The following is a 27,838-nucleotide window of genomic DNA, read 5'->3' as shown; positions in this document are numbered from 1 at the left end:
TACATTACACAACTTTACAGATTTTATTTTTAAAGAAAGAAAGAAAAAGAATTCTCATTGTTTTAACATACAGCACGCCATGTTTCCTCTCGCTGCAGTCAGACTTAACTCTTGAAATGCAAAAGAACTAAACAAAAATAATAAAGAAATGTTATATACAATTATAGAAATGCATTACTTATAATACCTTTCCAGCATCACTCTTATATAATGTCATCTGATTTATGTGTACTGTATAAAAATATAAACTCTGAGCATCTAAATAAAATAAACAATAAAAAACAATAAAATAAAATGTCTCAAAACAGGTAATAAATGAATAAATCCAGTCATTATATCGAGAAATTAGATAATAAAAACTATTCTACAGGAGGCGCAAACATGAAGACAAGAAACTCACATTTACGTGTCACTCAAAAGATTGTAAAAAAAAAAATATATATATATATATATATATTTATATACAACACATTACAAGCATCTTTAAAACAATCCCTGAGGTGATCAGACGAGTGCGTCCAGTCTGTTCAGGTCATGGATGATGTCCTTTCTTCTCAGCGTGATGTAGAGATACACCCGAGTGCTCCAGAACACCAACCCGCCGTACGTTCTGCTTTTCTAGATGCGCACACAATCACTGATGATTCATTCATCTTTTCATTTCATATTTCAGTAATAACACCTGGAACAATCTTGTGTTGTTGTTTTCTTCTTACCTGCTAAGACCCTGAGGGCTGAGCTTCAGGAGCCAGATTCTCAAGTTCACGTTCATCACATTGTGGAGGTGAGTCCTGCGTTTGTATGAAGTTTAATGTAAAAACACACAAGTTAATGATGTTAATCAATTTTTTATTCCGTGTTTAATATTACACCGTGACGTACTCACCCTGTGTTCCTGTTTACACCCGCACGATCGTCCCAGCCGGTCGATTTCTTCTCTAATACTGTAAAAACCAGAACAAAAACGATCTTATCGTCTCTCTAAACATCTATCTATATATTCATGTTCCTCAGCAATACTCACGTACCTTTTTCTGTTCCTCTTCCCTGTGTGTGATGGGGAAAGAAAACGTGACAGTGTTTTAGAACAGAAACTGGTCGTGTTTAGAGCATGCACAAGTACTAAACCGATCCGGATGTAAATAATCCGAGTGTAGTGTCTGATCTAAGGGATATATTCAGAGTCAGAGACTTTATTTCTGTTACTGATACGACAATAGAATGAGAAAAAGTACACACAGCAGCTACATCAGATCACACACTGTGTCGTGTTTGTAGATTATACTTACAGAAAGCAGATATTTGTAAAGCAAGGCAGCACACAGCAAAGACGCATTCAGTCGGTAGGAGAACGACGCGCAGATCCACTGTACGCTGGCCAGTTCCTATTTATAATCATAATTGGAAAAGAAAAGAAATTGTAGTTCTGTACGTATATACATTAACTGGACTGGTTTCAATAACATTTTTCTGATTACTTTAATGTCAGTAATTTCACACTAACGTTTTTACCGTGATGAGTTTTTGTAGAATTATTATTAAAATCATGGACTATAGAGTTCACTCACGCGCTTTTAGGATCAGCTCCACTAATAACACAACCGCGTTCACAAGAACCACCACCACTGAGCCAAACATGAACACAACCAAATGGGACAAACCTGCAACACAAAGACATGAGGATTAGACAAAACCTTCACTTTTCTCTTTTAACTCCGTGTGTTGTTTTATAAATATAGAATAACGGTATTTTATGGCCTGAATGTAACTCGGATATATCCTGACTGAGACAGAAATATCTTCATACTTTGACAGAAAATAATGTTGTACTTACGTTGCTGTGTCCCAGTGTTTCTGGAGTCAGATTCTTCATCTGTGGTGATTAAAGTGAAATCAGTGAATTTATACGAGATCTGTGACAATAGAAACAAAACCTGTTCCCTTCTGTGTAATCCAGTACACGTTTTCCAATTCCATATAAATAACAACGCACTAGTGGAACCCCAAACCTGCACAGCAGTGGTAACTGAAGCTGGTCAAAATCAGACCCTTTCAGCAGGACATTCACAACCATGCACATGGACGCCACATTTCTAGCTGTGTAACGCATTAGATTACTCACAACTACTGAATGATAAAACCACTCGGAATGATTAGATACAGCGGTGCAAGGACCATTCAAGATGCTTTGGCCAAACATCTCACAGACGCCAATACTCCAAAAATGTGCTTACAGAGGCCACAGTATGAAACTCTTGGGGTTCTCTTTATATCTCTGAGGATTAAACGGTCTGAACTTGGGCTGAATTTGCAGGAACGCACACTCCTGAGAAGAGAAGGCAACTGTCTTGAAGGCTCTCCATCCTTCTCTCTCGAGAATGGTGAATTTCAATTATAACCCTTCCCAGTCTGATTAGCAGCAACAAATCTCTTCTCTGAGGTCATGGCTGATGTCCTTTCTCCTTGGCATGATGTGCTCCAGAACAAAAAACTCCCATAAGTTCTGCTTTTATAGAGGTAGTCACACTTCTAGATGTTTTTTTTTTTTTTATTATTTATTTGTTTATAGAAGTTGGTGAGGACCACATAACTGTTATTTAACTCCTGAAAATAAATAAGAATAGAATTGAAGGAGGGTGTACTTTCTTTTACCCCCATGGCTGTAGTTACAGTAAATGTTGTGGAACATTCATGAGAACAATCTCCAGGACAGAGGAGTTTCCCATTTCTGGCTTCTTTTATAAATGTTTCTCTTTATCTTCAAGATGTTAAGGGAATGACCGTGTACAGCTCCTATATAATACAGTGGATGTAAAAAGTTTACACACCCCTGTTAAAATGGCAGGTTTTTGTGATTTAAAAAAAAAAAATTAAACCAGGATAAAATCATGTCAGAACCTTTTCTACCTTTATTGTGAAATTTTAACCTATTAATTAAAGTGAAACACAATAAGAATCCTTTTAGGGGGAAAAAGTAATAAATAATCTGGTTGCATAAGTTTGTATACGCCTAAACTAATACTTAGTTGAAGTACCTTTAGATTTTATAACAGCATTCAATCTTTTTGGGTAAGAGTCAATCAGTTTGATACATCTTGACTTAGCAATATTTTGCCATTCTTCTTTGCAAAGCATTCTGCACAGCCCTCTTCAGGTCACTACGCAGATTTTTGATTGGAATTAGCTCTGGACTTGTTTTGATGAAGCCATTCCTTTGTTGATCTGGAGGTTTGCTTTGGGTTGTTATCAAGTCTTCTTGGCTGGCATAGAGGTGAGGATGGGTAGGAAGTGGAGGGCCCAGGAGGCAGTTGACCAGGCTGAAACTCTGCTGTGGTATAGTGTGCTGGTGGGGACAGTGGCGTCAGGACATGCAGGGCTTGGCTGGATCCAAAGACCTCGATACGACAAGGCCCGGGGAAAGGACAGATGTCGACTAGTCCACGAAGAAATTCGAGCAGAGGTGGAGGAAAGATGCATCAGCAGGATGGTGGGGATGTGACAACAAGGGGCGTGGACTCGCTGGGAACAGGTAATGGATCGAAAGATCTTGTGGTTAGAGTTGTGGAAAGCGAAGCCACATCAGATCCAGTTCCTTATCCAATCAGTCTATAATGTCCTCCCCAGCCCAACCAACCTCTTTTCCTGAGGCCTGATAGACACCCCTGCATGCCCTCTGTGCCAAACAAGAGGATCCCTTGAGCACATATTAAGTTGCTGCCCTGAAGCCCTGGGAGAGGGACGTTATCGGTGGCACCACGACCAGGTGCTAAGGGTTATTGCAGAAGCCATCAGCATGGGGATCTCTCTCAGTAGACACTGGCAGCCAGCACAGCGCTTGATCGCATTTGTTAGGGCTGGAGAGAAATCACCACGGAGCAGGAACCCAGCAGGGGGACTTCTGGCAACAACCCGGGACTGGCAGCTAAAGGTCGACGTGAGAAGGCAGCTCAAATTCCCAAAAACCATCACCACGACCACACTTGGGCCTGACATGGTCCTGAATGGAAGAGGGGCAAGTACAAGGAGTTGGCAGGTAAATGAGACAGCAGAGGTTAGAAGACCCGCTGCTTCCCATTGAGGTTGGCTGTAGAGGGTTTGCCTGGGTTGCCCAGGCAATTGTATATGATGTTGAAAGATCAGATGTACACTAATTAGTATTTAACACGAGTTTGAATGGGATTGGTTGATTCTGAACACTACCACTTTCCCAGTTATAAAAGGATGTGCAAACTTATGCAAGCTGGAGATTGGAAGTTTTTTGGAAGTTTTTTGTTTTTTTCCCCTCAAATGATTCTTATTGTTTTTCACTTTAATTAGCAGGTTAAAATGTCACAATAATGGAAGAAAAGGTTAAAATGTTAATATCTTAATATGTTAATAAAATGTTAAAATGTCACAATAAAAGTAGAAAAGGTTCTCACATGATTTTATCTTGAATTAATTTTCTTACATCACAAAAACCTGGATATTACTGACTGTTACACAGCACCTACTCGATACTCCTTCCATAAATGTTAAAGAAATGTCTCCTAACAGAAAACCATATCAACAATTACAACAACAATACCAATGAAGCCTCCACTTGTCAACGAGCTATTACTACAGAAACAATAACTTTCAGTATGACAGTGAGTGCATTAATATAAACATTTATGTTACAGTCATAAATACTCAGGTCCGTACTGTTATAGAAAATGAATCAACACTTTCTGATTTGAGAATTCACCTGAGCAGTGGTCTAATTATTGTAACTAACCTCTGATAAAATAAAAATAATGTTACTGTTATTCAGGTAGTGCAGGTCTTATGTATGCTGCTTAATATAACACTTGATGTAAAAAAAAAAACAAAAAAAAAACAAAAAGCATTTTGTTTATTATATTTTTAAAAAATATTTTACAATTAGACATCTGTGAAATCCAGTGATAAAAGCTCATTTTCTTTTGTTGTAAAATTTCTGTTTAGTTTTTAATTAAGTTTGAACCACTTTCTTCGAATTTATCTGAATGGATTAGTTTTTTAATCGTGCTATTAAAATAGAAAGTATTTCAAAAGGATGAGAAAAGTAATGAATACCTGATGAATACTTTATATCTATAAACAGTGTTATCGTATTCAAGATGTGGAGGAATGCAGTCGCACAGGTCAGCGCGTCACGCTCTACAAAGTGAGAAAAAGACATTTTTACACAAGTGCAATCACGACAGAGTTACTGTATAAACAATTCACCACAGAACTGCAGTAAAAACACTTTGAAAGATAAAACACATGGTCGTGCTTTTGTACTGGATTATTCTTACCTTCTTCCTCTTGGCTTCCTGATTAACTATTTAACATTTATAACTTCTTGTCATATCTCAGTCCAGCCATGACTCAGTTTCCCAGGAAACACCGCTTACTACAAACATGGCCGCTGAGGACTACACTTCCCACACACGCATGCGCTCACCTTCCCCAGAGTTCTAATCAGACACACCTGCAGCCAATCACAGACACACTCTCATGACAGCACTTGAGAGACTTTGGATGCATACAGACTTTGTGAAGTAAATGTTCAGTTGACTTGCTCTCTACCACTATCCAAGCCTTATTTCTTGTGTTTTGACAAAGTGACTTTGACCAGTGTTTACGTCCCTGACCTCGATTTCTGCCTTGCCCTGCTTTGTTTTGTTTGCCTGATCGCCTGACCTTTGCTTGTTTGTCAACCACAAACTTTGTTTATTTCCTTTGGATTATTCTGCCTGAGTCTGTCACCCGTATCTGCTTCCGTCTTCAAACACGGTACGTGATAGATTACTTCCCCTTCCTATGGAAGTAGCGGGTGATCCATTGTGGCTGAAGGCCACAGTAGAATGATTAGCAACCAGAAACAACAGCTAGCCAACCTGACTGAGCAAGTGGCTAGGCTAGCTCAAGCCGCGCCAGTCGCTACACCAACGCCTGCGCATTTTCCTCCCATACCCGCGCCGGAGAAATATACCGGGGATCCGGCACGCTGTCGGGGTTTTTCTCATCCAGTGCTCCCTGTTTTTCTCGAGCTAACCAGGAATGCCGGAGAGTCTGAGAATTATCCATTTCGTGGAGCTGTTGACCAGGAGAGCGTTACTCTGGGCCATGGCTGAATGGGAGCGGGGAAACAGCACCATCGCTTCCCTGGAGCAGCTGACGGATTGCTTTCGGATCATCTTTGATCACTCTCCAGACAACAAGGAGACAGGGGAGGAACTACTTACCCTAAAGCAAGGGACACGCTGCGTTGCGGATTATGCTTTAGAATTTCGCACTGTTGCTGCTAGAAGTGGATAGAACCAACCATATAGTGACAGAGCTTGCCTGTCACGATGACCAACTAACCCTCGATTCACTCATTAGCCTGGCTATCCCCCTAGTTCACCTCCTACAGAGCCGCTGCCCAGTACGCAGCGAGGCTGTGGTTGCAGTGCAAAGTCTCCCGGCTTAACCCATGCAGCTTGGCCCTCTCAAGCAGCGGAGACAACGGAACGGCCAAACCACATCAGCCAGGGGTGAGTTTGGATCCTTCAACCCAGAGCATCTCAACCTGCATTTTTGCTACCTGTCATAGTGGAATACTCAGGAGTGTCTTGTACTTTAGAAGCGCTGATTGACTCAGGAGCAGCGGGGAATTTCATTGACCAGACCACCGTATAGCAGCACAACATCCCCGTTCATCCCCTAAGCACACCACGTCAGATTCAAGCCATTGATGGACTGCGCTGGTCTGGATGTTGAGTGGCCCCATCAGGAGAGCATGGTGTTTTACGTCACGGTGTCCGCCAGACATCCAGTGGTCCTAGGCCTCCCCGGTTAGAACAACACAACGAAGGTATTTCATGGACTCTCAAGGAGATCACACACTGGTCCCCCCACTGCATAAACCATTGTTTTCAGACACCAGTGATCACCCTAGCGACCACCTCCATCGAAAGCCTGGATAAAACTGCCACAGTCCACATTCCACCCGAATACCAGGACCTCAGCGAGGCGTTTAGCAAAGAAAGGGCTAGTGGATTATGACCTCATCGGCCCTATGACTGTGCCATAGATCTGCTTCCAGGAATTAAGCCACCCCAAGGAAGGGTTTACCCATTATCACAGACTGAAAAGAGAGCTATGGAGGAGTACATCCAAGAGGCACTACAGCAGGGTTACATAAGACCTCCTATGTCCCCCGCCTCTGCAGGATTTTTCTTTGTGGAAAAGAAGGGAAAATGGCTCCGACCATGCATAGACTACAGGGGTCTTAATCAGTGCTGTATCAAGTATCGCTACCCTCTCCCGTTAGTACCACTCGTCCTAGAACGACTTCGTGCTGCCACCATCTTCACAAAACTGGACCTCCGCAGTGCATACAACCTGGTCCGGATTAGAGAGGGAGATGAGTGGAATACGGGGTTCAGCACCACCTCCGGTCACTATGAATAACTGGTAATGCAGTATGGGTTCTCTAGCACTTCCTCAGTTTTCCAGTGCTTAATAAACGACGTCCTAAGGGACATGCTGGGATGTACCATGATCACGTACATCGATGATATCTTGATCTATTCCAGTTCCAAGGAAGAGCATGTTCACCATGTCCGGAAAGTCCTGCAGAGACTACTCTAGCACCAGCTTTATGTCAAAGCCGAAAAATGTGAGTTCAATAAGGACACCATTTCGTTTCTGGGGTACATCATCAGCCCTGAGGGGGTCACCATGGACCAAGTTAAAGTGAAAGCAGTAGCAGAATGGCCCACGACTGCAACTGTGAAAGAGCTACAGAGATTCCTGGGTTTTGCAAATTTCTGAGATTTCAGCTCTATAGAACACCCACTGACATCCTTATTGAAAGGAAAACCCAAACGCCTGCCAGACCCATCCAAGCCATTCGTAGTGGAGGTCGATGCATCAGAGAGGAGCGTAGGAGCCATCCTCTCCCAGCATTTCGGAGAGAAACTCAAGCTCTATCCTGTGGCATTCTTTTCATGAAAACTATCACCAGCAGAATGAAACCACGATGTGGGCAATAGCAAATTCTTGGCCCTTAAGCTAGCCCTGGAAGAATGGTGACACTGGCTGGAGGGGGCTACACACCCCTTCATCATATTCACCGATCACAAGAACCTAGAATATCTACATACCGGCAAGAGTTTATCACCCCGTCAAGCCTGATGGTCACTATTTTTCACCAGGTTCCAGTTCACCCTGTCGTATAGACCCGGATCCAAGAACACTAAGGCTGACGCCCTGTCTTGTCTGGACAGCACTGAGGTTCTGAGGAACCACGAGAAGTGCATCATACCCCCCTCCTGTATTATTAGTGCCCTGGAGTGGGAGCTGGATCAAACACTAGAAAACATTCCTCAGTCACAGGTTCCAGCAACATGCCCTTCAGGAAGACGATTTGTGCCTGAGTGGAACTAATTGTCTGGGCCCACACGGTGGTTGCCACAGGTCACCCAGGTGCACAATGCACCTACCATCTGTTGCGGGAAAAGTACAGGTGGCCAAATATGGAGAGAGAGATACACAGAGTAGTGGCGTCATATTTATCTTGTGCTCAAAGTAAAGTTCCACGGACACTCCCAGCCAGCAAGCTCAAGCCTCTACCTGTACCAGAACTCCCATGGTCACATATCACCATTGACATTGTTACAGACCTACCCGAGTCCCAGGGTAACACAACGATTCTGGTGACGGTGGACCGATTTTCGAAGTCAGTAAGGCTTGTTCCACTACACGCCCTGCCCACCACCTTCATGACAGCCGAGTTACTATTACAACATGTATTCAGGTACTTCGGCATAGCAGAGGAAACAGTCAGTGACCGAGGACTGCAGTTCACACCCAGGGTATGGTCTAGTTTTATGGAAAAAATGGGGATCACAGTCAATCTCACATCTGGTTATCATCCACGAGTCAACTGCCAAGTGGAACGAGTCAACCAGGAAATTAGCCAGTTCCTTAGAACATTCTGTGCCTCAAACCCAAAGGATTGGAGAAGATTTCTCCCTTGGGCCAAATATGCACAGAATTCGCTGCGTCACTCAGCCACAGATCTCACACCATTTCAGTGTGTACTAGGTTACCAACCCCCACTGTTCCCCTGGAATGCGAACGCCACGGAATCACCAGCAGTGGATCTGTGGTTCCAGAGGAGCAAACAGGTCTGGGCCAACACACACCAGCCACTGAGACAGACAGCACACACCTACATGCACAAAGCTGATCACCTCCGCAGCGAGCATCCACAGTACCAGCCCTGGTTGTCCACCAAGGACTTGAGACAACCACATGGCTGCAAGAAACTCACCCTAAGGTACACGAGGCCATTCAAAGTCTTAAAACAAATCAATGAGGTCACCTATCATCTGGAACTACATCGACACAGTCACATATCTCCCTCCTTAATCGGGTGGGAGGGCTATGGGCCAGAAGAACAATTCAAGGTTCTGACGCAAGACATCCTGGACCCACAGCTCTGTGGGGGGCGGACAGTTCCGGGGGGTGTTTCTGTCATATCTCAGTCCGGCCACGACTCGGTTTCCCGGGTCACCGCTTACTACAATCATGGCCGCTGAGGACTACACTTCCCACACACGCATGCACTCACCTTCCCCGGAGTTCTAATCACGCACACCTGTAGCCAATCACAGACACACTCTCACCACCGCACTTAAGAGACTTTGGATGCATACAGACTTTGTGAAGTAAAAATTCAGTTGACTTGCTCTCTGTCATTATCCAAGCCTTATCTCTCGTGTTTTCACAAAGTGACTTTGAACAGTGTTTACGACCCCGACCTCAATTTCTGCCTTGCCCTGCTTTGTTTTGTTTGCCTGATCACCTGACTCCTGCTTGTTTCTCGACCACGAACTTTGTCTATTTCCTTTGGATTATTCTGCCTGAGTCTGTCATCCGCATCTTCTTCCGTCTTCAATCATGGTACGTGACACTTCTTTTGTACATGAAACCATGCATGGACGATCCAGTGGAAAAGTATCTCCTCTACTAGTAAACAGTAATGAAGCAGGACTGGTACTTACCTTTCACATTATCCACAACGACATAATGGACGTAGATCGACCCTGATGCACTTAGAACCTCCAGGATCATCATCAATGATAGCCAGAATAAAACTGCAAAAATAAACAAGTGTTTTTACATAGTTCACATAATGCATCTCTCACTGATCTTACTGAGGTTATTAAATCTGCTGCACACTCCGTACCAGGATTTCTGTGCTGCAGTGTTAGCGCAGTGCTAGCAAGCTACTTAACTGTTAATACAATACCCAAATCTGATGGAATATACCATCACAAGCATGGTTTTATTCCTCACTAACATTATCTAAGTTTTCCAGCCAGAGAGAAGTTAACCGTTTACACCACATGTATTATATTACAAATTAAATTCAAACAAAATTTACAATCAATTTAAAATGACATATATCATGCATTTTATATGAACACAATCAAAAGTGAAATGTGTTTCGAATCATGTACATTTGTGAAAATAATACATTTATTAATGTTAACATTTTCATTCACTGTATTCCTGACCAACACACAAAGTCTGTATGTAAAAGTTTTTAGGAATGGAGTTGTGTAATCAGTTAATGTCACGTATTGTGACGGAGCGGAGATAGGACGGATGCAAGTGCAGTATGAACAGTTGTATATTTTAAAAGAGAGACAGGCAGACAAATCCAAAACGTGATTCAAAAACATAATCCAAAACAGGCGAAGGTCAGGCGATCGGCAAACAGGCATACACAGGGTTAAACATGAACCAAGGTCGTGGTCACGGAAAACAGGGTCGATAAACAAAACGGGAAACATGAACTATGACGAGGAACTGGGAGCAGATAATCCAGCGTGAACTAACTCTAAACATGGACCGTGACTATGACTACTAAACGAACTAATCTAACTCTACGATAATCTTCCACGTCGTGTGCTGGGAGGCGCGTGGTATATATGTGGGCATGATCAGCGTCTAAACTGCTAGCAGCTGAGGGCAATACAGACATACTTGAAATCCCAGCCAATGACAAAACAGGGAGGAGACATAACAGAAACAAACAAAACACATGTGTCCAGATGTCACTACTGTCAACAATGGAAAAGCAGGTGCTCACGCATTCGTACTTAGAGCACGCTGCTTCAAGGGGGAATCATGACAGAACCCCCCCAAAGGCACTCCTCCTGGAGTGCCATGAGTCATCCCATTTCATTGGCGGCCCCGGCCCCCTGGGCTGAATGTCCCAAGCAGAGCCAGGAAACCGCACTGTGTTCTTGGCGGCACAGGGAAGCAGAGCGACATCCCTAGCTGAACAGGGAGGCAGAGTAACGACCACAGCCGGGCCGACGGGCTGAGCGAAGTCCTCGGCGGAGCATGAAAGCGGAGCGACGACCACAGCCGGGCAGGCAGGCTGAGCGAAGTCCTCGGCGGAACATGAAGGCAGAGCGACGACCTCGGCGGAGCAGGGAAGCAGAGCGACATCCTCGGCGGAGCAGGGAAGCAGAGTGACATTCACAGCAGGGCAGGCAGGCTGAGCGAAGTCCTTGGCGGAGCATGAAAGCAGAGCGACATCCTCGGCTGAACAGGGAAACAGAGCGCTGTACTCAGCGGAGCAGGGAAGCAGGGCGACGTCCTCGGCGGAGCAGGGAAAGCGGAGCGACGTCCTCGGCGGAGCAGGGAAAGCGGAGCGACGTCCCCGGCTGAACAGGTAGGCACAGCGACAACCACAGCCAGACAGGGAGGCTGAGCGACCTCCACAGCCGAACAGGGAGACTGAGCGACGACCTCAGCTGAGCAGGGAGGCTGAGGCTCTGAGGTCACCCTGTGAACCTTGGCCATGGGCGGATCTTGGGTGGCCGTGTCGGTAGACTCGGGCGTGAGCAGAACTTGGCTGTGCGTGTCAGCAGACTCGGGCGTGAGCAGAACTTGGCTGTGCGTGTCAGCAGACTCCGGCGTGAGCAGAACTTGGCTGTGCGTGTCAGCAGACTCCGGCGTGAGCAGAAATTGGTTGTCCCTGTCAGCTGACTTGGGCGTGAACATAACTTGGTTGGTTAGGTCATCAGACGTAGACATGAGCAGAGCTTGGTTGTTTGTTTCAGCAAACTCAGGCGTGAGCAGAACCTGGTCGAACGGTTCTTCTGACTCTGGCGTGAGCATAACTTGGTGGTTCAGGTCATCAGATGGGAACATGAGCAGAGCTTGATTGTTTGTTTCAACATACACTTGGTTGTGCATGTCAGCAGACATGGACGTGAGCAGAGCTTGGTTGTCCATGTCAGCAGACTCTGGCTTTGGCGGAACGGGGTCAGTAGACTTGGGCGTGGGCTGAACATGGGCGACCGGGTCGGTAGACTCTGGCTTGAGCAGAATGTGGTCCGCCATGTCGTTAGACTCGGGCGTGAGCAGAACTTGGTCGGCCGTTTCAGTAGACTCGGGCGTGAGCAGAACTTGGTCGGCCGTTTCAGTAGACTCGGGCGTGAGCAGAACTTGGTCGGCCGTTTCAGTAGACTCGGGCGTGAGCAGAACTTGGTCGGCCGTTTCAGTAGACTCAGGCGTGAGCAGAACTTGGTCGGCCGTTTCAGTAGACTCGGGCGTGAGCAGAACTTGGTCGGCCAGATCAGTAGACTCAGGCTTGAGCAGAACTTGGTTGTTAGGCTTAGATATCAGGGGAACTTGGTCAACTGGATCAGCAGGCTTGGATGTGACATCAGGAACTTGAGACTTGACTTGGACTTCAGAGACTAGAGACTTGACTTGGACTTGGTCCTCAGAGACTGGAGACTTGACTTGGACTTCAGAAACTGGAGACTTGACTTGGACTTCAGAGACTGGAGACTTGACTTGGACTTCAGAGACTGGAGACTTGACTTGGACCTCAAGGTTGAGCTCTGGTCCTGGAGCCTCCTTGTTGACCTCTAGCTGGAGCTCGGCAGGTGAGCCCACCTCGTGGGTCTCAGGTTTGAGCTCTGAGGTCGCCAGGTTCACCTCCGGCTGGGGCTCAGGTGCCGAGACCTCCAACGGACGCTCCGAGGTCACCCTGTTGACCCCGGTCTGGATCTCTGCACGGGCTCTCTGGTGGAGTTTCTTATGCTCCCACCAGCTGCTCTTGAAGCATTCCTGAGAGCAGTAGAATGCTTCCTGGAGACCCAGTTTTTTTGCAGGTAGGGCATTGTAGCTTGGTCTCCCACCTGCAGCCCTCAGACATGCATGTCGGTGCTACCTCCTCCACGTTGGCTGGAACCTGAAGCGGATCGGTGGAGGCTGACCTGTCAATCCCCTCATAATAGAGGTTAAAGGGCAGGTCAGGCTGGGGCTGTCCATTGACTTTCCACCCCAGTAAATCCAGACCATGAAGTTGCCCTGGTTGCGTGAACTCCTCCATAAAAAGTTCTGCAAATTGAGTGACCTTCCTGCAGGACAGAGGTCTCAGTGCTCACCAGGTGCTCCGCCCAGTCACGGGCCGGACCGCAAAACCTGGACACCAAGAACCCGATCCACTGTCTCTTAGTAGGCTTGGGATGCTGCAGAAATATTCCTGGCATCTGAAAAGGAGCTCCAGCGGGTAGCTCCCCAATCCCGCTGTCTCTGGCGGCAGTTCAACGGCGTACCGCTGAGGGAACTGCACGGACAAGAAATGCGGCCAGTAATCCGAACGTTGCCCGATAAGGTATTGTCCTGCTACTCCCATTGTAGCGTGATGTCTCCCTTGTCCTCCTGCTGCATCCATGTAATGGCGGAAGATTCTGTCACGTATTATGACGGAGCGTAGATAGGACGGATGCAAGTGCAGTATGAACAGTTGTTTATTTTAAAAGAGAGACAAGCAGACAAATCCAAAACGTGATCCATAAACGTAATCCAAAACAGGCGAAGGTCAGGCGATCGGCAAACAGGCATACACAGGGTTAAACATGAACCAAGGTCGTGGTCACGGAAAACAGGGTCGATAAACAGAACGAGAAACATGAACTATGACGAGGAACTGGGAGCGGATAATCCAGCGTGAACTAACTCTAAACATGGACTGTGACTGTGACAACTAAACGAACTAATCTAACTCTACGATAATCTTCCGCGTTGTGTGCTGGGAGATGCGCAGTATATATGTGGACATGATCAGCGTCTAAACTGCTAGCAGCTGAGGGCAATACAGACACACGTGAAATCCCAGCCAATGACAGAACAGGGAGGAGACATGACAGAAACATAAACAAAACACACATGTCCAGATGTCACTACTGACAACAATGGAAAAGCAGGTGCTCGCGCATTCGCGCTTAGAGCATGCTGCTTCAAGGGGGAATCATGACAGGTAACTGTTATCTACACATATAGAGTTTTAAATAATGTAATGTCTGTGGACTGAAGATAAAATAATATACTTATGAACGAATATTACATAAAATGTAATGTTTGACTGGCAAAAATTAATTATCAAAAATGAGATAAATAAAGAATTAAATAAAGAATTATATAATGTACTTACACAAACGCTTGCAATAAAAATAACGGCGAAAACAAATCCATGCCAAAAACTGAAATACTGCAAAAGCCTGATATCCTGAAAAACAGAGAATGTTCATTACATTAATACAGCACTTTGTTTGAGAAGGTTCAGATTTAATCTGGAATTATTATTTGTGTCTGTAATTGTGCTGTTGAAGCTAATATGCTCCAGGCTCATCACACACACGACTAAAACTGAAATCTTGTGGAATGAGACTGATTTTAAGGTACTGTATGTAAGTGTTAGTAGGTCTGGACAATGAGGGAACAAAATATAGAGAATATGTTTAAATATTTAAAATATCTAGAATTTAAAAGTGTTCATTGTGTGTAAAATCAATTACATTACATCTACAGTGAGGGAAAAAAGTATTTGATCCCCTGCTGATTTTGTACGTTTGCCCACTGACAAAGAAATGACCAGTCTATAATTTTAATGGTAGTTGTATTTGAACAGTGAGAGACAGAATAACAACAAAAAAATCCAGAAAAACGCATGTCAAAAATTTTATAAATTAATTTGCATTTTAATGAGGGAAAAAAGTATTTGACCCCCTCTCAATCAGAAAGATTTCTGGCTCCCAGGTGTCTTTTATACAGGTAACGAGGTGAGATTAGGAGCACACTCTTAAAGGGAGTGCTCCTAATCTCAGCACACACTTCGCCGTGAAGGACTGAAAACCTGCAGCACGCGCAAGGTCCGCTGCTCAAGAAAGCACATATACATGCCCGTCTGAAGTTCGCCAATGAACATCTGAATGATTCAGAGGACAACTGGGTGAAAGTGTTGAGGTCAGATGAGTCCAAAATGGAGCTCTTTGGCATCAACTCAACTCGCCGTGTTTGGAGGAGGAGGAATGCTGCCTATGACCCCTGGAACACCATCCCCACCGTCAAACATGGAGGTGGAAACATTATGCTTTGCAGTTTTTTTTCTGCTAAGGGTACAGGACAACTTCACCGCATCAAAGGGACGATGGACGGGGCCATGTACCGTCAAATCTTGGGTGAAAACCTCCTTCCCTCAGCCAGGGCATTGAAAATGGGTCATGGATGGGTATTCCAGCATGACAATGACCCAAAACACACGGCCAAGGCAACAAAGGAGTGGCTCAAGAAGAAGCACATTAAGGTCCTGGAGTGGCCTAGCCAGTCTCCAGACCTTAATCCCATAGAAAATTTGTGGAGGGAGCTGAAGGTTCGAGTTGCCAAACGTCAGCCTTGAAACCTTAATGATTTGGAGAAGATCTGCAAAGAGGAGTGGGACAAAATCCCTCCCGAGATGTGTGCAAACCTGGTGGCCAACTACAAGAAACGTCTGACCTCTGTGATTGCCAACAAGGGTTTTTAAACCAAGTACTAAGTCATGTTTTGCAGAGGGGTCAAATACTTATTTCCCTCATTAAAATGCAAATCAATTTATAACATTTTTGACGTGCGTTTTTCTGGATTTTTTTGTTGTTATTCTGTCTCTCACTGTTCAAATAAATCTACCATTAAAGTTATAGACGGATCATTTCTTTGTCAGTGGGCAAACGTACAAAATCAGCAGGGGATCAAATACTTTTTTCCCTCACTGTATACATGCAGTGTAAATGTTAGACTTTAGGATAAGATGTGCTTGGGAACATATAATAGTACATTTAATGAAACATACATGTCAATGAAGTACAACATTATCTGCAAAAAGCGGTACTTACCAGGATAAACTCCATATATCAATATAATAAACACTATTCGTAGACTATTGTTGAGTTCTGTAAAATAGTAACTTAGGTTTGCTCGTTTTTGTAGAGTCCTTCCACGGCACACTGTATTGGAAAATAGAATATCATTAAAAGGTTATTTCAGAGGTCTGTAAGGCATTTTTAAAAGAACAATAAATAAAAACACATGAATGGTATTTATATTCCAGGTATTATGACAGCTACCCGAAACAAAAGGTAACACTACAGTTATACACCAGTGCTGTCATTCCAGTGTAAGGACCCGTGTAACTACGATTTATCAATATGAAATATTCATTTCATCACTTGCTGCAGGTTAACAAATTTAAACAGTTAATTAATGTAAAAATCTAAAGTTTTTTAAAGGAAATAAATACACAGAGATGTTAAACATCTCTTACAGACCATACAGACTTCATATAAATCCACAATGAACTTTTTCACACTATCTGTTGTTACCCAGATGAGGATGGGTTCCTTCTGAGTCGGGTTCCTCTCAAGGTTTCTTCCTCTTAAAACATCTTAGGGAGTTTTTCCTCACCACCGTCGCCACTCAGTGGCTTGCTCAGTTGGGATAAATTCACACCTTTAATATCTGTATACCATGTTGATATTTCTGTAAAGCTGCTTTGAGACAATGTCTATTGTAAAAAGTGCTATACAAATAAAATTTAATTGAATTGAATTGAAACAGGATGTTGTCAGCAGGGATGTTATTTTAGAAGTTATTTCAGAATTATACACAGAGGCATGTCTGAGTTATCCTCGATTTTGATCTTGAACTTAAGCGCAAGTTTCTTGAGTAAGGAGCAGGGGTACTGTAAATTTCCACAAAAAAAGGTAACTGATTAAGTCTGTGTGAAATTGTTTAAAACATGTAATAACATTTCTGGAATCTATCTGTACATCAATTCTATAATGTAGCAGTGATTTACCTCTGTCTCTCTCTTGCTCTCTATCTCTCTCTCTCTATCTCTCTCTCTTTCTCTCACTCTCTCTCTCTCTCTCTCTCACACACACGCGCACACACACACACATTAAGAAATGTTTAATATCAAAAAAAATAAATGCTTCAAACACCTACCGATAGCGATAACATATAGAATATACAGAAGAGTACAAAGTGGCCACGGTAGCAGAAATATCAGAAGAATAATTTTCCCTTCAGTGTCTAGTCTATTCCAGACATCCACAACAAGAGCTAGACAATAACAAAAGCAAAAAATAATGTTAGTATATATTACACAAATACATACAGTGCTTTGTAAACAAAAATATGAAACGCTTTGAATTCAATTTTTGAATTCAAAAATTCAACGCTTTGCTTAGAGAAATGCAGAAGTAAAAACCTGTAAAGGAAATAAATAATGTATTAAAATTAAATATTACACTTTGCGGTAGACGTCATCACATCAACTGCAGCAAGAAGCCTTAATAATGAAGTTAAAGTTTTACTCAGATGAAGCAAACTGCACTGGAGGAGAGCTGGAACAATTATAATCCAGTCACATATATAACAGCAGTCACATTCAAACAGCTCTGTCTCGTTCTTTTTTAATAGAGCACAATCAGACCTGTGCATTTAAAATGACTTCTCTACCCCAAGCAATGGGTTAAACCAAAGTAATATCATTTTCCCCAGATGTGATAAAAGATAATAGACCAAGGCGCTGATACGGATAATTACCTCTTGACAATATGTCACGATCTCGCCGGCAGATGGCTCTGCGGCAACGACGTGCACAGTCAGCTGTATGTACGGTAAGACTTTGGTTACAATGGACATGTGCACTTATTTTGGTTTTTGTTCTGTCCCCGCCCTGTTCAGTTATTGGCGGAGGTGTGAGGGTGTGCTTTGAAGTGTTACCAGCTGTCAGCAATTAAGGTAATTGTGACTGCTTATTTAAACCCCTCGCTTTGCTACGCACGTCGGGCAGTATCAGAGTAAAGACGGATAAGAGTAATGGTGCCAGGCGGTAATGTTTTCATGCTCTGTCTAGTTACTTGTTCCTTGTTCATGCCATATTTTAACGAGTGTTTCCTGCCAGAGTTAAATGAGTGTTTCATGTCATCGTAAGACGAGAGTTTCATGACATAGTTAACCATGTGTGTCATTGTTAAATGATAGTTGCAGGCCATAGTTAAACGAGAGTTTCATGTCATAGTCTTGTTTTGTGTTTTATGCCTCATTTCTAGGTAAATGATAGAAGTTTCAGTTAGTTAAAAGTGGTAGCGTTTCCATGCCCAGTTTAAGTTCATGTTTTGTGTTTCAGCTCTTGGTTTATGTTTAGACCTTGTTTCCTGCCTCATAATACCTTGACTTGAGTGTAAATAAAGACCTTACTCCTGCGCTTACTTCCGGACCAAGTCTCGTTTCGTGACACAATTACTTTAATTTGCATCTTAGAAATAAAAAAAATTGAGACTAATTATTTTTTATCTTTCCAAAGACAGTGGAAACACATGATTTTCAAATCATTTTAATCTTAACTTTTTACTTTATACAAGAATGAAATAAGATCCTGCAGATGGTAATGGTGTAATGGTTTGATACTCACATGAATAAGCAACAAAATTTATCACTGCATATTGTAGTGGAATTGCCAAGCGGTTAATTATTTGGCGGGGATAACCTGCAATATAATGAGGACACAGTACGTACTGATTAGGCCAGTGTTTCATAAATCCCCCATTTATAACTCATTCCCAGTTTCAAAACTGGGTACTGGATAACTAAAGTAATCCTAAACACTGATGACCTGCTGCAGGTGTTTCCAGAGCTAGCAGTAAGCAAAAGATGGACCTGGAGCAGGAATTCAAACTGTGCAAGACATTCTGGGATGGGTACAGGTGAGGGATGGAAAGTAAAATACCTAATATATATATATATATATATATATATTTATATATATATATATATATATATATATATATATATATATATATATATATATATTAAATGACTTTATCAGACATGCAGACCTTTATACACACCTGCAGCTGATCCAGTGTCACATTAAACAGCCTCCAACAAAGTGTCAAATCTAACACTTTACAATTAAATGTAATGGCAGTGATACTCAAAAAGTCATTATTTCCTGCTCTGCTATGTAACATTACACAGTTTCTATAAAGAAAACTAGATTAAAAAATGATTTATTAAAGGATTATATCGAAAACATGTTTACTGCGAATTTAAACTGCAAATGGATTATTCTTTCAGATTTGTAACTACATATTTACATAATGCCAATAACTGAGAAGTTCTCATAAGACCACTTATCCATGAGATCATCAATTCATACCTTCAAATGTTTTCAAGTGGAGAGCAATCCAAAGTAGAAAAAGGATCCGAACACCGTTCAGTGCTGAACAAGTTGCTGCTTCTGTCAAAAACCCTGGAGGAAAGATCAATGAATTAATGAATGTATCACAGCCAATAAAGAAACTGTTTATTAACCAACACCCCACTGAGTTTAATACGACACAATAGTGTCTCTTTATTGAATTACTATTACTGTCAATTATTCCATCCATGCATTTTCTGTACCACTTATCCTACAGGGTCACGGGAACCTGGAGCCTATCCCAGGGGTCATGGGGCACAATCACACACATTCATACACTACAGACATGACTGGACAGGCCAGTCAGCCTACAATACATGTAGAGAATGTATTGGGGATACAGCATAGGGAGAACATGCAAACTCCGCAGACACAGGGCTGTGGCAGGAATCGAACCCCCGACCCTGGTGGAGATGTGAGGTCAACGTGCTAACCATTTTATTTTTTAAAGATGTTAATGGCACCTCTGAATTAATTTCTTTCATGTCTCCTCTTTGGCAGTACAGCGGTGTGTTCTCTATCATAATACTGGTGGAGATGGGGGAGACAACAAGGGGTTGTGTAACAAACCAGGACTGGAGGCGGGAAGTAGGTGCAGGAGCAATGTCTTTATTTATAAACAACCAAACAAACAAACACAGGGAGCACGGTCTATACTGACTATACTCAAACATGGGATACCTAGCTACGACCGCTAGCATGCTACAATGTTAGCACATACCGTCATACTCTTTAGACATAACTTAACTTGAACCAAATAATACTGTGTGATGTGTGCAGCCACACAAGGGGTTTAAATGACAAACACAATCAAAACTAAACCATGGACACCTGGGGCAAATCAAAGACATCTTCAAACATAACCCAATACTCAAGCAGAAAGAAAACAAACCAAAACAAAGTCACGTATCCATTTGGAAGCCGCGCCACAGTGCCATCTGCCGGCGAGGGGTAACAGGTTGAATGCCTTTAGGTCACAACCATATCCACAGTTCTATGGGGGCGTGAGTGAGGTATCATCACTTTGTCCCTCAGAAACAAGATTCTATTACGCCAGCCACCTGACATGTCAGTGATGTGCTGATAATTCTGGGGATGAATGTAGGATTAGGTTCCAGTAAAACCTGAGCCTCGCCCCATAGAAACTGCATACATGATGGGTTTACCACCATGGTTATCAGCGTGGATGTCACTAATGCACTTTGCAGAAGCCAGTTCCAGCAGCATCACCATATTCAAAGAAAGTGCTATAAGATCTAACTGATCCAGAGGATCGAACAGCGGTTCTGATAATACATCCAGCACCACAGCCAAGTCCCTTGGAATGAAAACTTTAGATTGTAGTGGAGTCGAGGAACCCCTTTCATCAATCCTGTTCCCCAAAATTACATGGCAGGTATTCCTTAATGGTGGAGAGGGCTTTGCCCTTATCTAGCAGTTCCTGTAGAAACGGGACACTGAAAAGCAACCGAGCCTGAGGCTGAGCACCGCTCCTCAACTAGGTTCCATTTGCATTTGTAGTCTGATCTCATAACTGATGCTCTCACATTCTGAACGGTTATGATAACACTATCACATAACCAGGCTGTGGTCAGATTGAACCTTTCACACACCAGGCCCAGAGTGCCAGACCTTCTGGATGAGGCTGGAGTATTTCCCAGTGAGTCTGAGTTAGGAGATCTCTGCGTGTAGGGAGGGTCCACAGGCGGCCACAGAGCAGTTGAATTATGTCGGCCAGCCGCTGCTTCCCTGCTTCAAAATGAGCCTCATAGAATAGAAGCCAAAATGGCTTACCTCATGAGGTACCAGCCTTATCAGCCTGGCTTCTTTGTGCCACAATGGGGTTGAAGGACTTTTTAATCTATGTACCTCTAGGCTCTGAGGGTTTGTTTGGGCCCTGAGTGACGCCTGAAATGATGGCTGTCTCTTTGGGCTCCGGTAGGCCGGTGGACAGGCTATAGCCTGAACAAAAATCTGCCAAGGTGTCTGGGAGGGTGCTGTTTGTGTCATAGGGAGGCACAGTTTAAGTGCTATGCATTGTGGCTACTAGAGGTCTAAAAAGACCTTTGGAGGACCACAGGCACATCCAGCAACATGATCTTTTCTCTATGGGAGAGGCTTGAGAGGGTGAGCCATCATGCTCTCTTCTGAGAGACCAACAGGGTCATGGTTCTCCCAGATGCTTGAAGAACTACACATCTGTGAAGGCGCAGTCAGAGGTCTGTGACCACTCACACCTCATCTCACAGTGCTGGGCTGGTTGAGGTTGTCATTTCTTCCTCCAGTTCTTGGCAGCCATTTTCCCTGATGCTCTGGGCTTTGTGGCCTGTGCAGAGAGAATAAAAGGCTCTGTCGACTTTGTGGACAGAACCACTCTGTCCTCACTAGCGGTGAACAGATGAAAGATCTTTTGCAAGATGAGGTGCAGGTCGCATTCATTGACCAAGCTGAGAACTTGCCCTGTGAACAGTTTATCTGAGCCACAAGCAACGCTTGTTGTCTAAGTGATACTTACCGTCAGTAACACCCCAAAGGATGAAGACAATGGCCATAGTAATATTAGGGCAAAGGACGTATCCCCACTGTATAGCTAGGGCTCTTCTGCTGTCATCTACAAGCAAAATAAAGAACATTTTATATTAAGTTTACTTTATTATTTCGAAATGTAACCTTACCAAACTTCCGAAGTGATAAAATGAAGGTCAGACCTACCATTATTATTAAAAGATGTATAAGAGAAGTATCCTAGGATAAGTGATCCAATTACAAATCCCAGTGCACATAAAACAAAAATTCCAACCTGCATAGAGGAAAAACCTGCGTAGCACAAACACCAGAGTTATTAAAACATTATAACACTGTAATATCTGTGAGGAAATAAAGAACAACTGGTGATATTATAAAATAGTTCATCACATCAACTTACTAGTGGACCTGCTTCCCTAATAAATACATTTTCATATTACAGTTAAAATGTTTTTTAAAAAAAATTTAAAATAACTGTCATCATAGAGCAATCAATGGACATTTTAAGGGATTGATATCATGCAGGAATAATGCGCTTACTGTCACGATCTCGCTGGCAGATGGCACTGCGGCAACGACATGCACGGAGAGCCGGAGAGCGCACATGCACATGTTTTAAGTGCGTGTGGATGACAGGACTTTGTTTACAATGGACATGTGCACTTGTTTTGGTTTCTGTTCTGTCCCCTCCCTGTTTTAGTTATTGGCGGAGGTGCGAGGGTGTGTTTTCAATTGTTACCAGCTGTTAGCAGTTAAGGTAAATGTCATTAGTTATTTAAACCCCTCGCGATGCTGCACACTTCGCGCAGTATTACAGGTTTCATGTTTTGCGCCTCGGGTCTAGTTAATGTGTAGATGTAAGAAGTTACATGTGCAATGGTGCCACGAGGTAATGTTTCGATGACTTGCTCTGGTTTCCTGTTTCACACCTCGGTTCTAGTTCTATGTGTAAATGTTTGCACGAGATTAATGTATAATTGTGCTACGTGGGAGTGTTTAAAAGCCAAGTTCTAGTTTCACGTTTAATGCCTCAATTCTGGTTATGTTTTGACCCCATTTCCTGTATCTTGTATATTGACTTTAGTGGATAATAAAGACTTTGATCCTGCACTTACTTCCAGTCCCAGTCTCGTTGCGCAACACATACACATTACATTCATCTTGGAGCAATTAACGGACATTTTAAGGGACTGATATCATCAAGAATAATGCGCTTACACATAGAGGATAGGTAGTGCATGACCTCACAGATGCTGACAGTTGGCTAGCATCTGTTATATCACAGCAAACCAGTGACTACATTTCCCATCCTGCACTGTGGCCTACAAACATAGCCGCCATGGACTGCAATTCCCAGAACACTCATATTCATTCTAATCACACACACCTGCATCCAATTCACACACTCACTCCACAGTATAAAGAGACTGCTTCTACACAATGACTTTGTGAAGTATTACGTTCAGCTGCCTAGTCTCTGTCGTAGGTCCAAGCCTTATATCGTGTTTGCTTTCTGATCATCGACCTTTGTTTACTCTGTTGACCTCAATTCTCTGCCCTGCCTAGTTTTGCCTGTTTGCCTGATCACCTGACCTCTCCCTGACTTCTGCCTGTCTTTGTTTATTAATTTCTGCCTAATCCTTTGGACTTTGTTTAATTAAACTGCCATACCTGCACTTGCTTCCGTGTCAGCCTCCATTACGTGACCGCGTCACTGTGACTGACAGGAGAAAGTGTCATGGATATGCGGAAATAGGCACTGGACTACGATTCCCATCAGCCACTGCACCGCACACGATCCCACCACATGATTGTTTGCACCTATTTTCATGTTTTGGTTAATTAGCACTTGTGTGTGTATATAGTCACGTTTTCCACAGCGCACATTGTCTTGTGATTGTTTATGTTGTCATCTTATGGTTATGTTCCTTAGTCCTGACACGTGTTCGTAGTTCTTGTTCTGTCTGTCTATTCTACTCCGTTTTCATTCAACTTTACTCTACACTTGTCTCCATTACATGACCCAGAGAGAGTGCACATGATTTCAGTCATGATAATCCACTTCCAACGTATTTTAGCACTCAGCTCTGGTACATCTTTACATGATTTGTACATTAAAACAGTGACTTACCCAGCTGCTGCACTTCCATAGTTGTGTTATCTGAGAATGCCCCAGAGAATGCTGAACATGTATACAGCCCTTTATCGTCAGTTCGGACATCCTTCAGTCTCAATGAGAAGTTTCCTTTGTTTCTTTCTTCAGCACTGAACAATTCTACTCTGTCCATGTATCTCTCATGAGACGAGTCTGTCTGGACCTCACCATGTTCATAGAGCAGCACTAAGATCTCTCCATCCATTTTCATCCATGAGACCTGTTCTATATTTTCCGCTGGGATATGTGAGTCTACAGAGCAATTAAGAGTGATATCTTCACCCGCATATGCAGATATGACGTGGGCTCCAGACACGATCAAACGCTCTGAAAGAGAATTACATAAACAGAATTGACCTCCTTTTTAAATCAAGTATTTATTTTACAGAACATCATGTGAATTAAGTGAAAGAATTTACCCACCAATCTCCTTTATTTCAATCAGAGTTTCATAGGAGTCATGGTTTGTGTAGACAGCACACTTATAAACTCCTGCGTCTTCCCGGGTCACGTTCATAAGGAAGAGAGAGAAGTTTCCCAGAGCGATCTCCTCAATGAAGAAATGAGCTCTTTCACGATAACTCGGGTTCTGAGACTCCGGATGACTCTCTCCGTCCTGCCACAAGTGCACTAGAGTTTCAGAGTCATTTCTTTTCCACTCTATTTCCAGTTCTTGCATTGGTAGAGGAGTGTCTACAAAGCAGGGCAGCATCACTGAGCCTCCCAGCTGGACAATGAGAGGATCAGACGGACCATGGACATGGAACCCTAAAGTGAATAAAAACACAGTTAACAGACGTTGACCTAATGTTGTTTGTTCTTCCCAGGCAATGCCGGTTTCCTTCACCCTCACAAAAACATGCCACTAGGTAAATGAAAGTACAGTACTCCTCCTTACAGAACCAAAAGTTCAGGGGGTGGAGTCAGACCTGATTTTACCTGAGTTAGGGTTAGGGTTAAGCTGATAGGAGGAGTCAGATCAGGTCCAGCTCCACTCCCTGAACTTTTAGTTCTGCAGCAAGGCCTATCTTTAGAGATAGGTTACTCTAAATTTCCCCTAGTTGTGAATGGGTAAATGTTTGTGATGGCCTGAGATGGACTGGAATAACCTGATTGAGACTTCTTAAAAGTAAGTAAGCTGTCTGTGGCTGGGAGTTCAAGACAGTAAAATTGGTTGTGTTCTCTGGGTAGGAGTGGTGGTGTTACTCTCCTCTATATTGTTCAGAGTGACATTAGCTCAGACCCACCTGGATAATAGCAATTCCTATGTGAGGATGCTATTTATCAATTGCAGCTCAGCATTTAACACCGTCACTCCAGCTGAGCTGATAAATAAGCCCACCCACCTTGGCATCAGTACCTCCCTCTGCAATTGGATAATGGACATTCTCACAGACAGACCACAGTCTGTGAAGCTCGGCAACATGACTTCCTCTACCCTCACTCTGAGCACTGGTGTTCCACAGGGCTGTATACCCAGCCCTCTCCTCTACTCCCAGTTATAACACCATAATCAAGTTTGCAGATGACAACACAGTGGTTGACCTTATCATCATTGCTCAATGAAACAGCCTACAAGGTCCAGCACCTGCTGGAATGGTATGCCAATAACAACCTGACCCTCAATACCCCCAAAAATGGAACTTATTGTGGATTTACGTCAGGCCACAAAAAGTCATGCACACACCTCTATTTACGTAAATGGAGAATGCATGACTAACTTCAAGTTCTTAGGAGTACACCTCTCTGATTATCTGACCTGGAGCATTAACTCCACTGTGTCATGATTTCCCCTCGCACTAAACACTGGAGCACACAGATAAACCTGCCCTTCCGATCACCACCTATTATGAGCAGGCAAATAGGGTGACCTCCGCCGCAAAGCTCCAGCCTGAGACCCGAGAAATGGTCTTCTCTGCCAAGCTTCATCTGGAGGTGAATGTGGTGACCCCCTCCCCAATGCTCCAACCTGAGACCTATGAGGTGGTCTCACCAGCCGAGCTCCATCTGGAGGTCAACGTGGTGACATCCTCCCCATAGCTACAACCTCAGACCCACAAGGTGGTCTCAACTGCCTTTGTTTGCTGACTTTGTTTATTTATGACACATGCATTTGTTATGATTTTAGTTCTTTCTCCGCCCCTGTGTTGCCATTGGCTCAGGATCATAGTGACGAATCTAGTGATCTTGAGCAGATGTTAGAGATTGCTCACATCACAGCTGTTAAATGTATGAGTTGAGAGAGCAGTTTCACTCTACTCACCAACAGTGTGAAAAGCCAACAACCAATCACTGATCACCAGGGTTTCTTAAAACCAATCACTGATCACCATTTTTTCTTAAAACCAATCACTGATCATCTTTTTCCGTAAACTGATACTTGGTGATATTTACAGTAATAAAAATGAGAAAAGTAATTTCATGCTTAATCATTACTCCTCATGTCTATTTCCAGACTCATTGCTATGGCTTCAGGTTTTTTCTGTATTCTTAAATGAAATTGTAAAATTTTGTAAATACATAACAAAACTCTATTCTATTGCATTCTGTTATCAGAAATTCCTCCTTCGTGTTAAACACATTTTAATATGCAAATAAGCATGACCATTCAATTCAGTGTGAATTAGATACATCTAAGATACATTTTGTGACTTCTAGAAATGTTTTGAGCCTTGTACTTTATCTTGTTCCTCCGGAAAAACCAGTCTACGCATGAATCACACCCTCTATTTTTGTTTTTTAACCAGTGACACAATACACACTTGTGCTGGATTTTAGTGATTCAGCAATTAGAAATTAATTCTGGTTGACTGGCAGTTTCACAGACAAACTATTTATTTTTATTTTTTATAGTTTATAGTTTTATAGTCCCTCAATTCTGCATTTCTTTTTCCAGAGTTGAAGCACGGGTAGAGAAACCTATCCTCCTCACATAAATAACATCCTATACTGTCCTTTTAGCTCCATATAACTCAAAGTGAAGTCACAGTGCACTAACAAGCAGAATAATGCTGTATATTACCATCACAGATGACCATCAACAACAACAGATAAAAACAACGCATCATATCAGTCTCCATGTTTCCATTCAAAGAGAACAACTTTAATTTTCACTTTAACTTTTCAGATCACATGGTACAACCTGCTCTGTGGGAACCGCCTCTGTTAACACCTAGAAGCATATTTTATAAACGTTTGTAGTGTTCATAGTCTTTATTAACAGTATGTATATTGGCAAATCTGATTCAATTTTGTCATAAATAAATATATGCACCATAATCTGTTTGCTGTAGCTCTGTGTTTATACATACATAGGCCGTAACACACATATAACACACATATAACACACATATAACACACATATTTTACTGTTCAAAATGTATGTTGGGAAATCTCAAGGGGACTTCATTTGTTTTTTACAAGGTGTTAAAGTGGGAGATGGATGCATTTTTCTCTGACCTGTTACCAAAAATCATGTGTTTTAAAAAGCACGTTTAAAAGCAACGTCAACTAATTCCTTTGTTTTCCTCTCACAAAAGTGTTTTTTTCTTTTAAAA

At 42.9% G+C, this 27,838-nt stretch overlaps 1 protein-coding gene across 1 annotated transcript; it reads right to left on the bottom strand.

Moving 5' to 3' along the window:
- Positions 1 to 27,404, bottom strand: LOC108273771 (uncharacterized). Its single transcript, XM_017483290.3, has 19 exons — positions 27,304 to 27,404; positions 24,705 to 25,049; positions 24,258 to 24,608; positions 22,313 to 22,417; positions 22,116 to 22,211; positions 19,559 to 19,651; positions 18,812 to 18,886; positions 17,338 to 17,454; positions 16,227 to 16,337; positions 14,507 to 14,581; positions 10,044 to 10,136; positions 5,077 to 5,160; positions 1,835 to 1,873; positions 1,569 to 1,661; positions 1,290 to 1,385; positions 1,029 to 1,047; positions 887 to 944; positions 717 to 791; positions 1 to 618 (listed from the first exon to the last, which is right to left on the bottom strand). Exons 1-18 carry the CDS (start codon positions 27,359 to 27,361, stop codon positions 720 to 722), a joined length of 1,980 nt encoding a protein of 659 aa, XP_017338779.1. The 5' UTR covers positions 27,362 to 27,404; the 3' UTR covers positions 1 to 618; positions 717 to 719.
- Positions 27,405 to 27,838: the final 434 nt, after the last annotated feature.

This window comes from Ictalurus punctatus, chromosome 13 (assembly GCF_001660625.3).
Source record: "Ictalurus punctatus breed USDA103 chromosome 13, Coco_2.0, whole genome shotgun sequence".
NCBI lineage: Eukaryota > Metazoa > Chordata > Actinopteri > Siluriformes > Ictaluridae > Ictalurus > Ictalurus punctatus.
The sequence above is the reverse complement of the archived record's forward strand: the minus strand, read 5'-3'. Positions and strand labels throughout refer to the sequence as shown.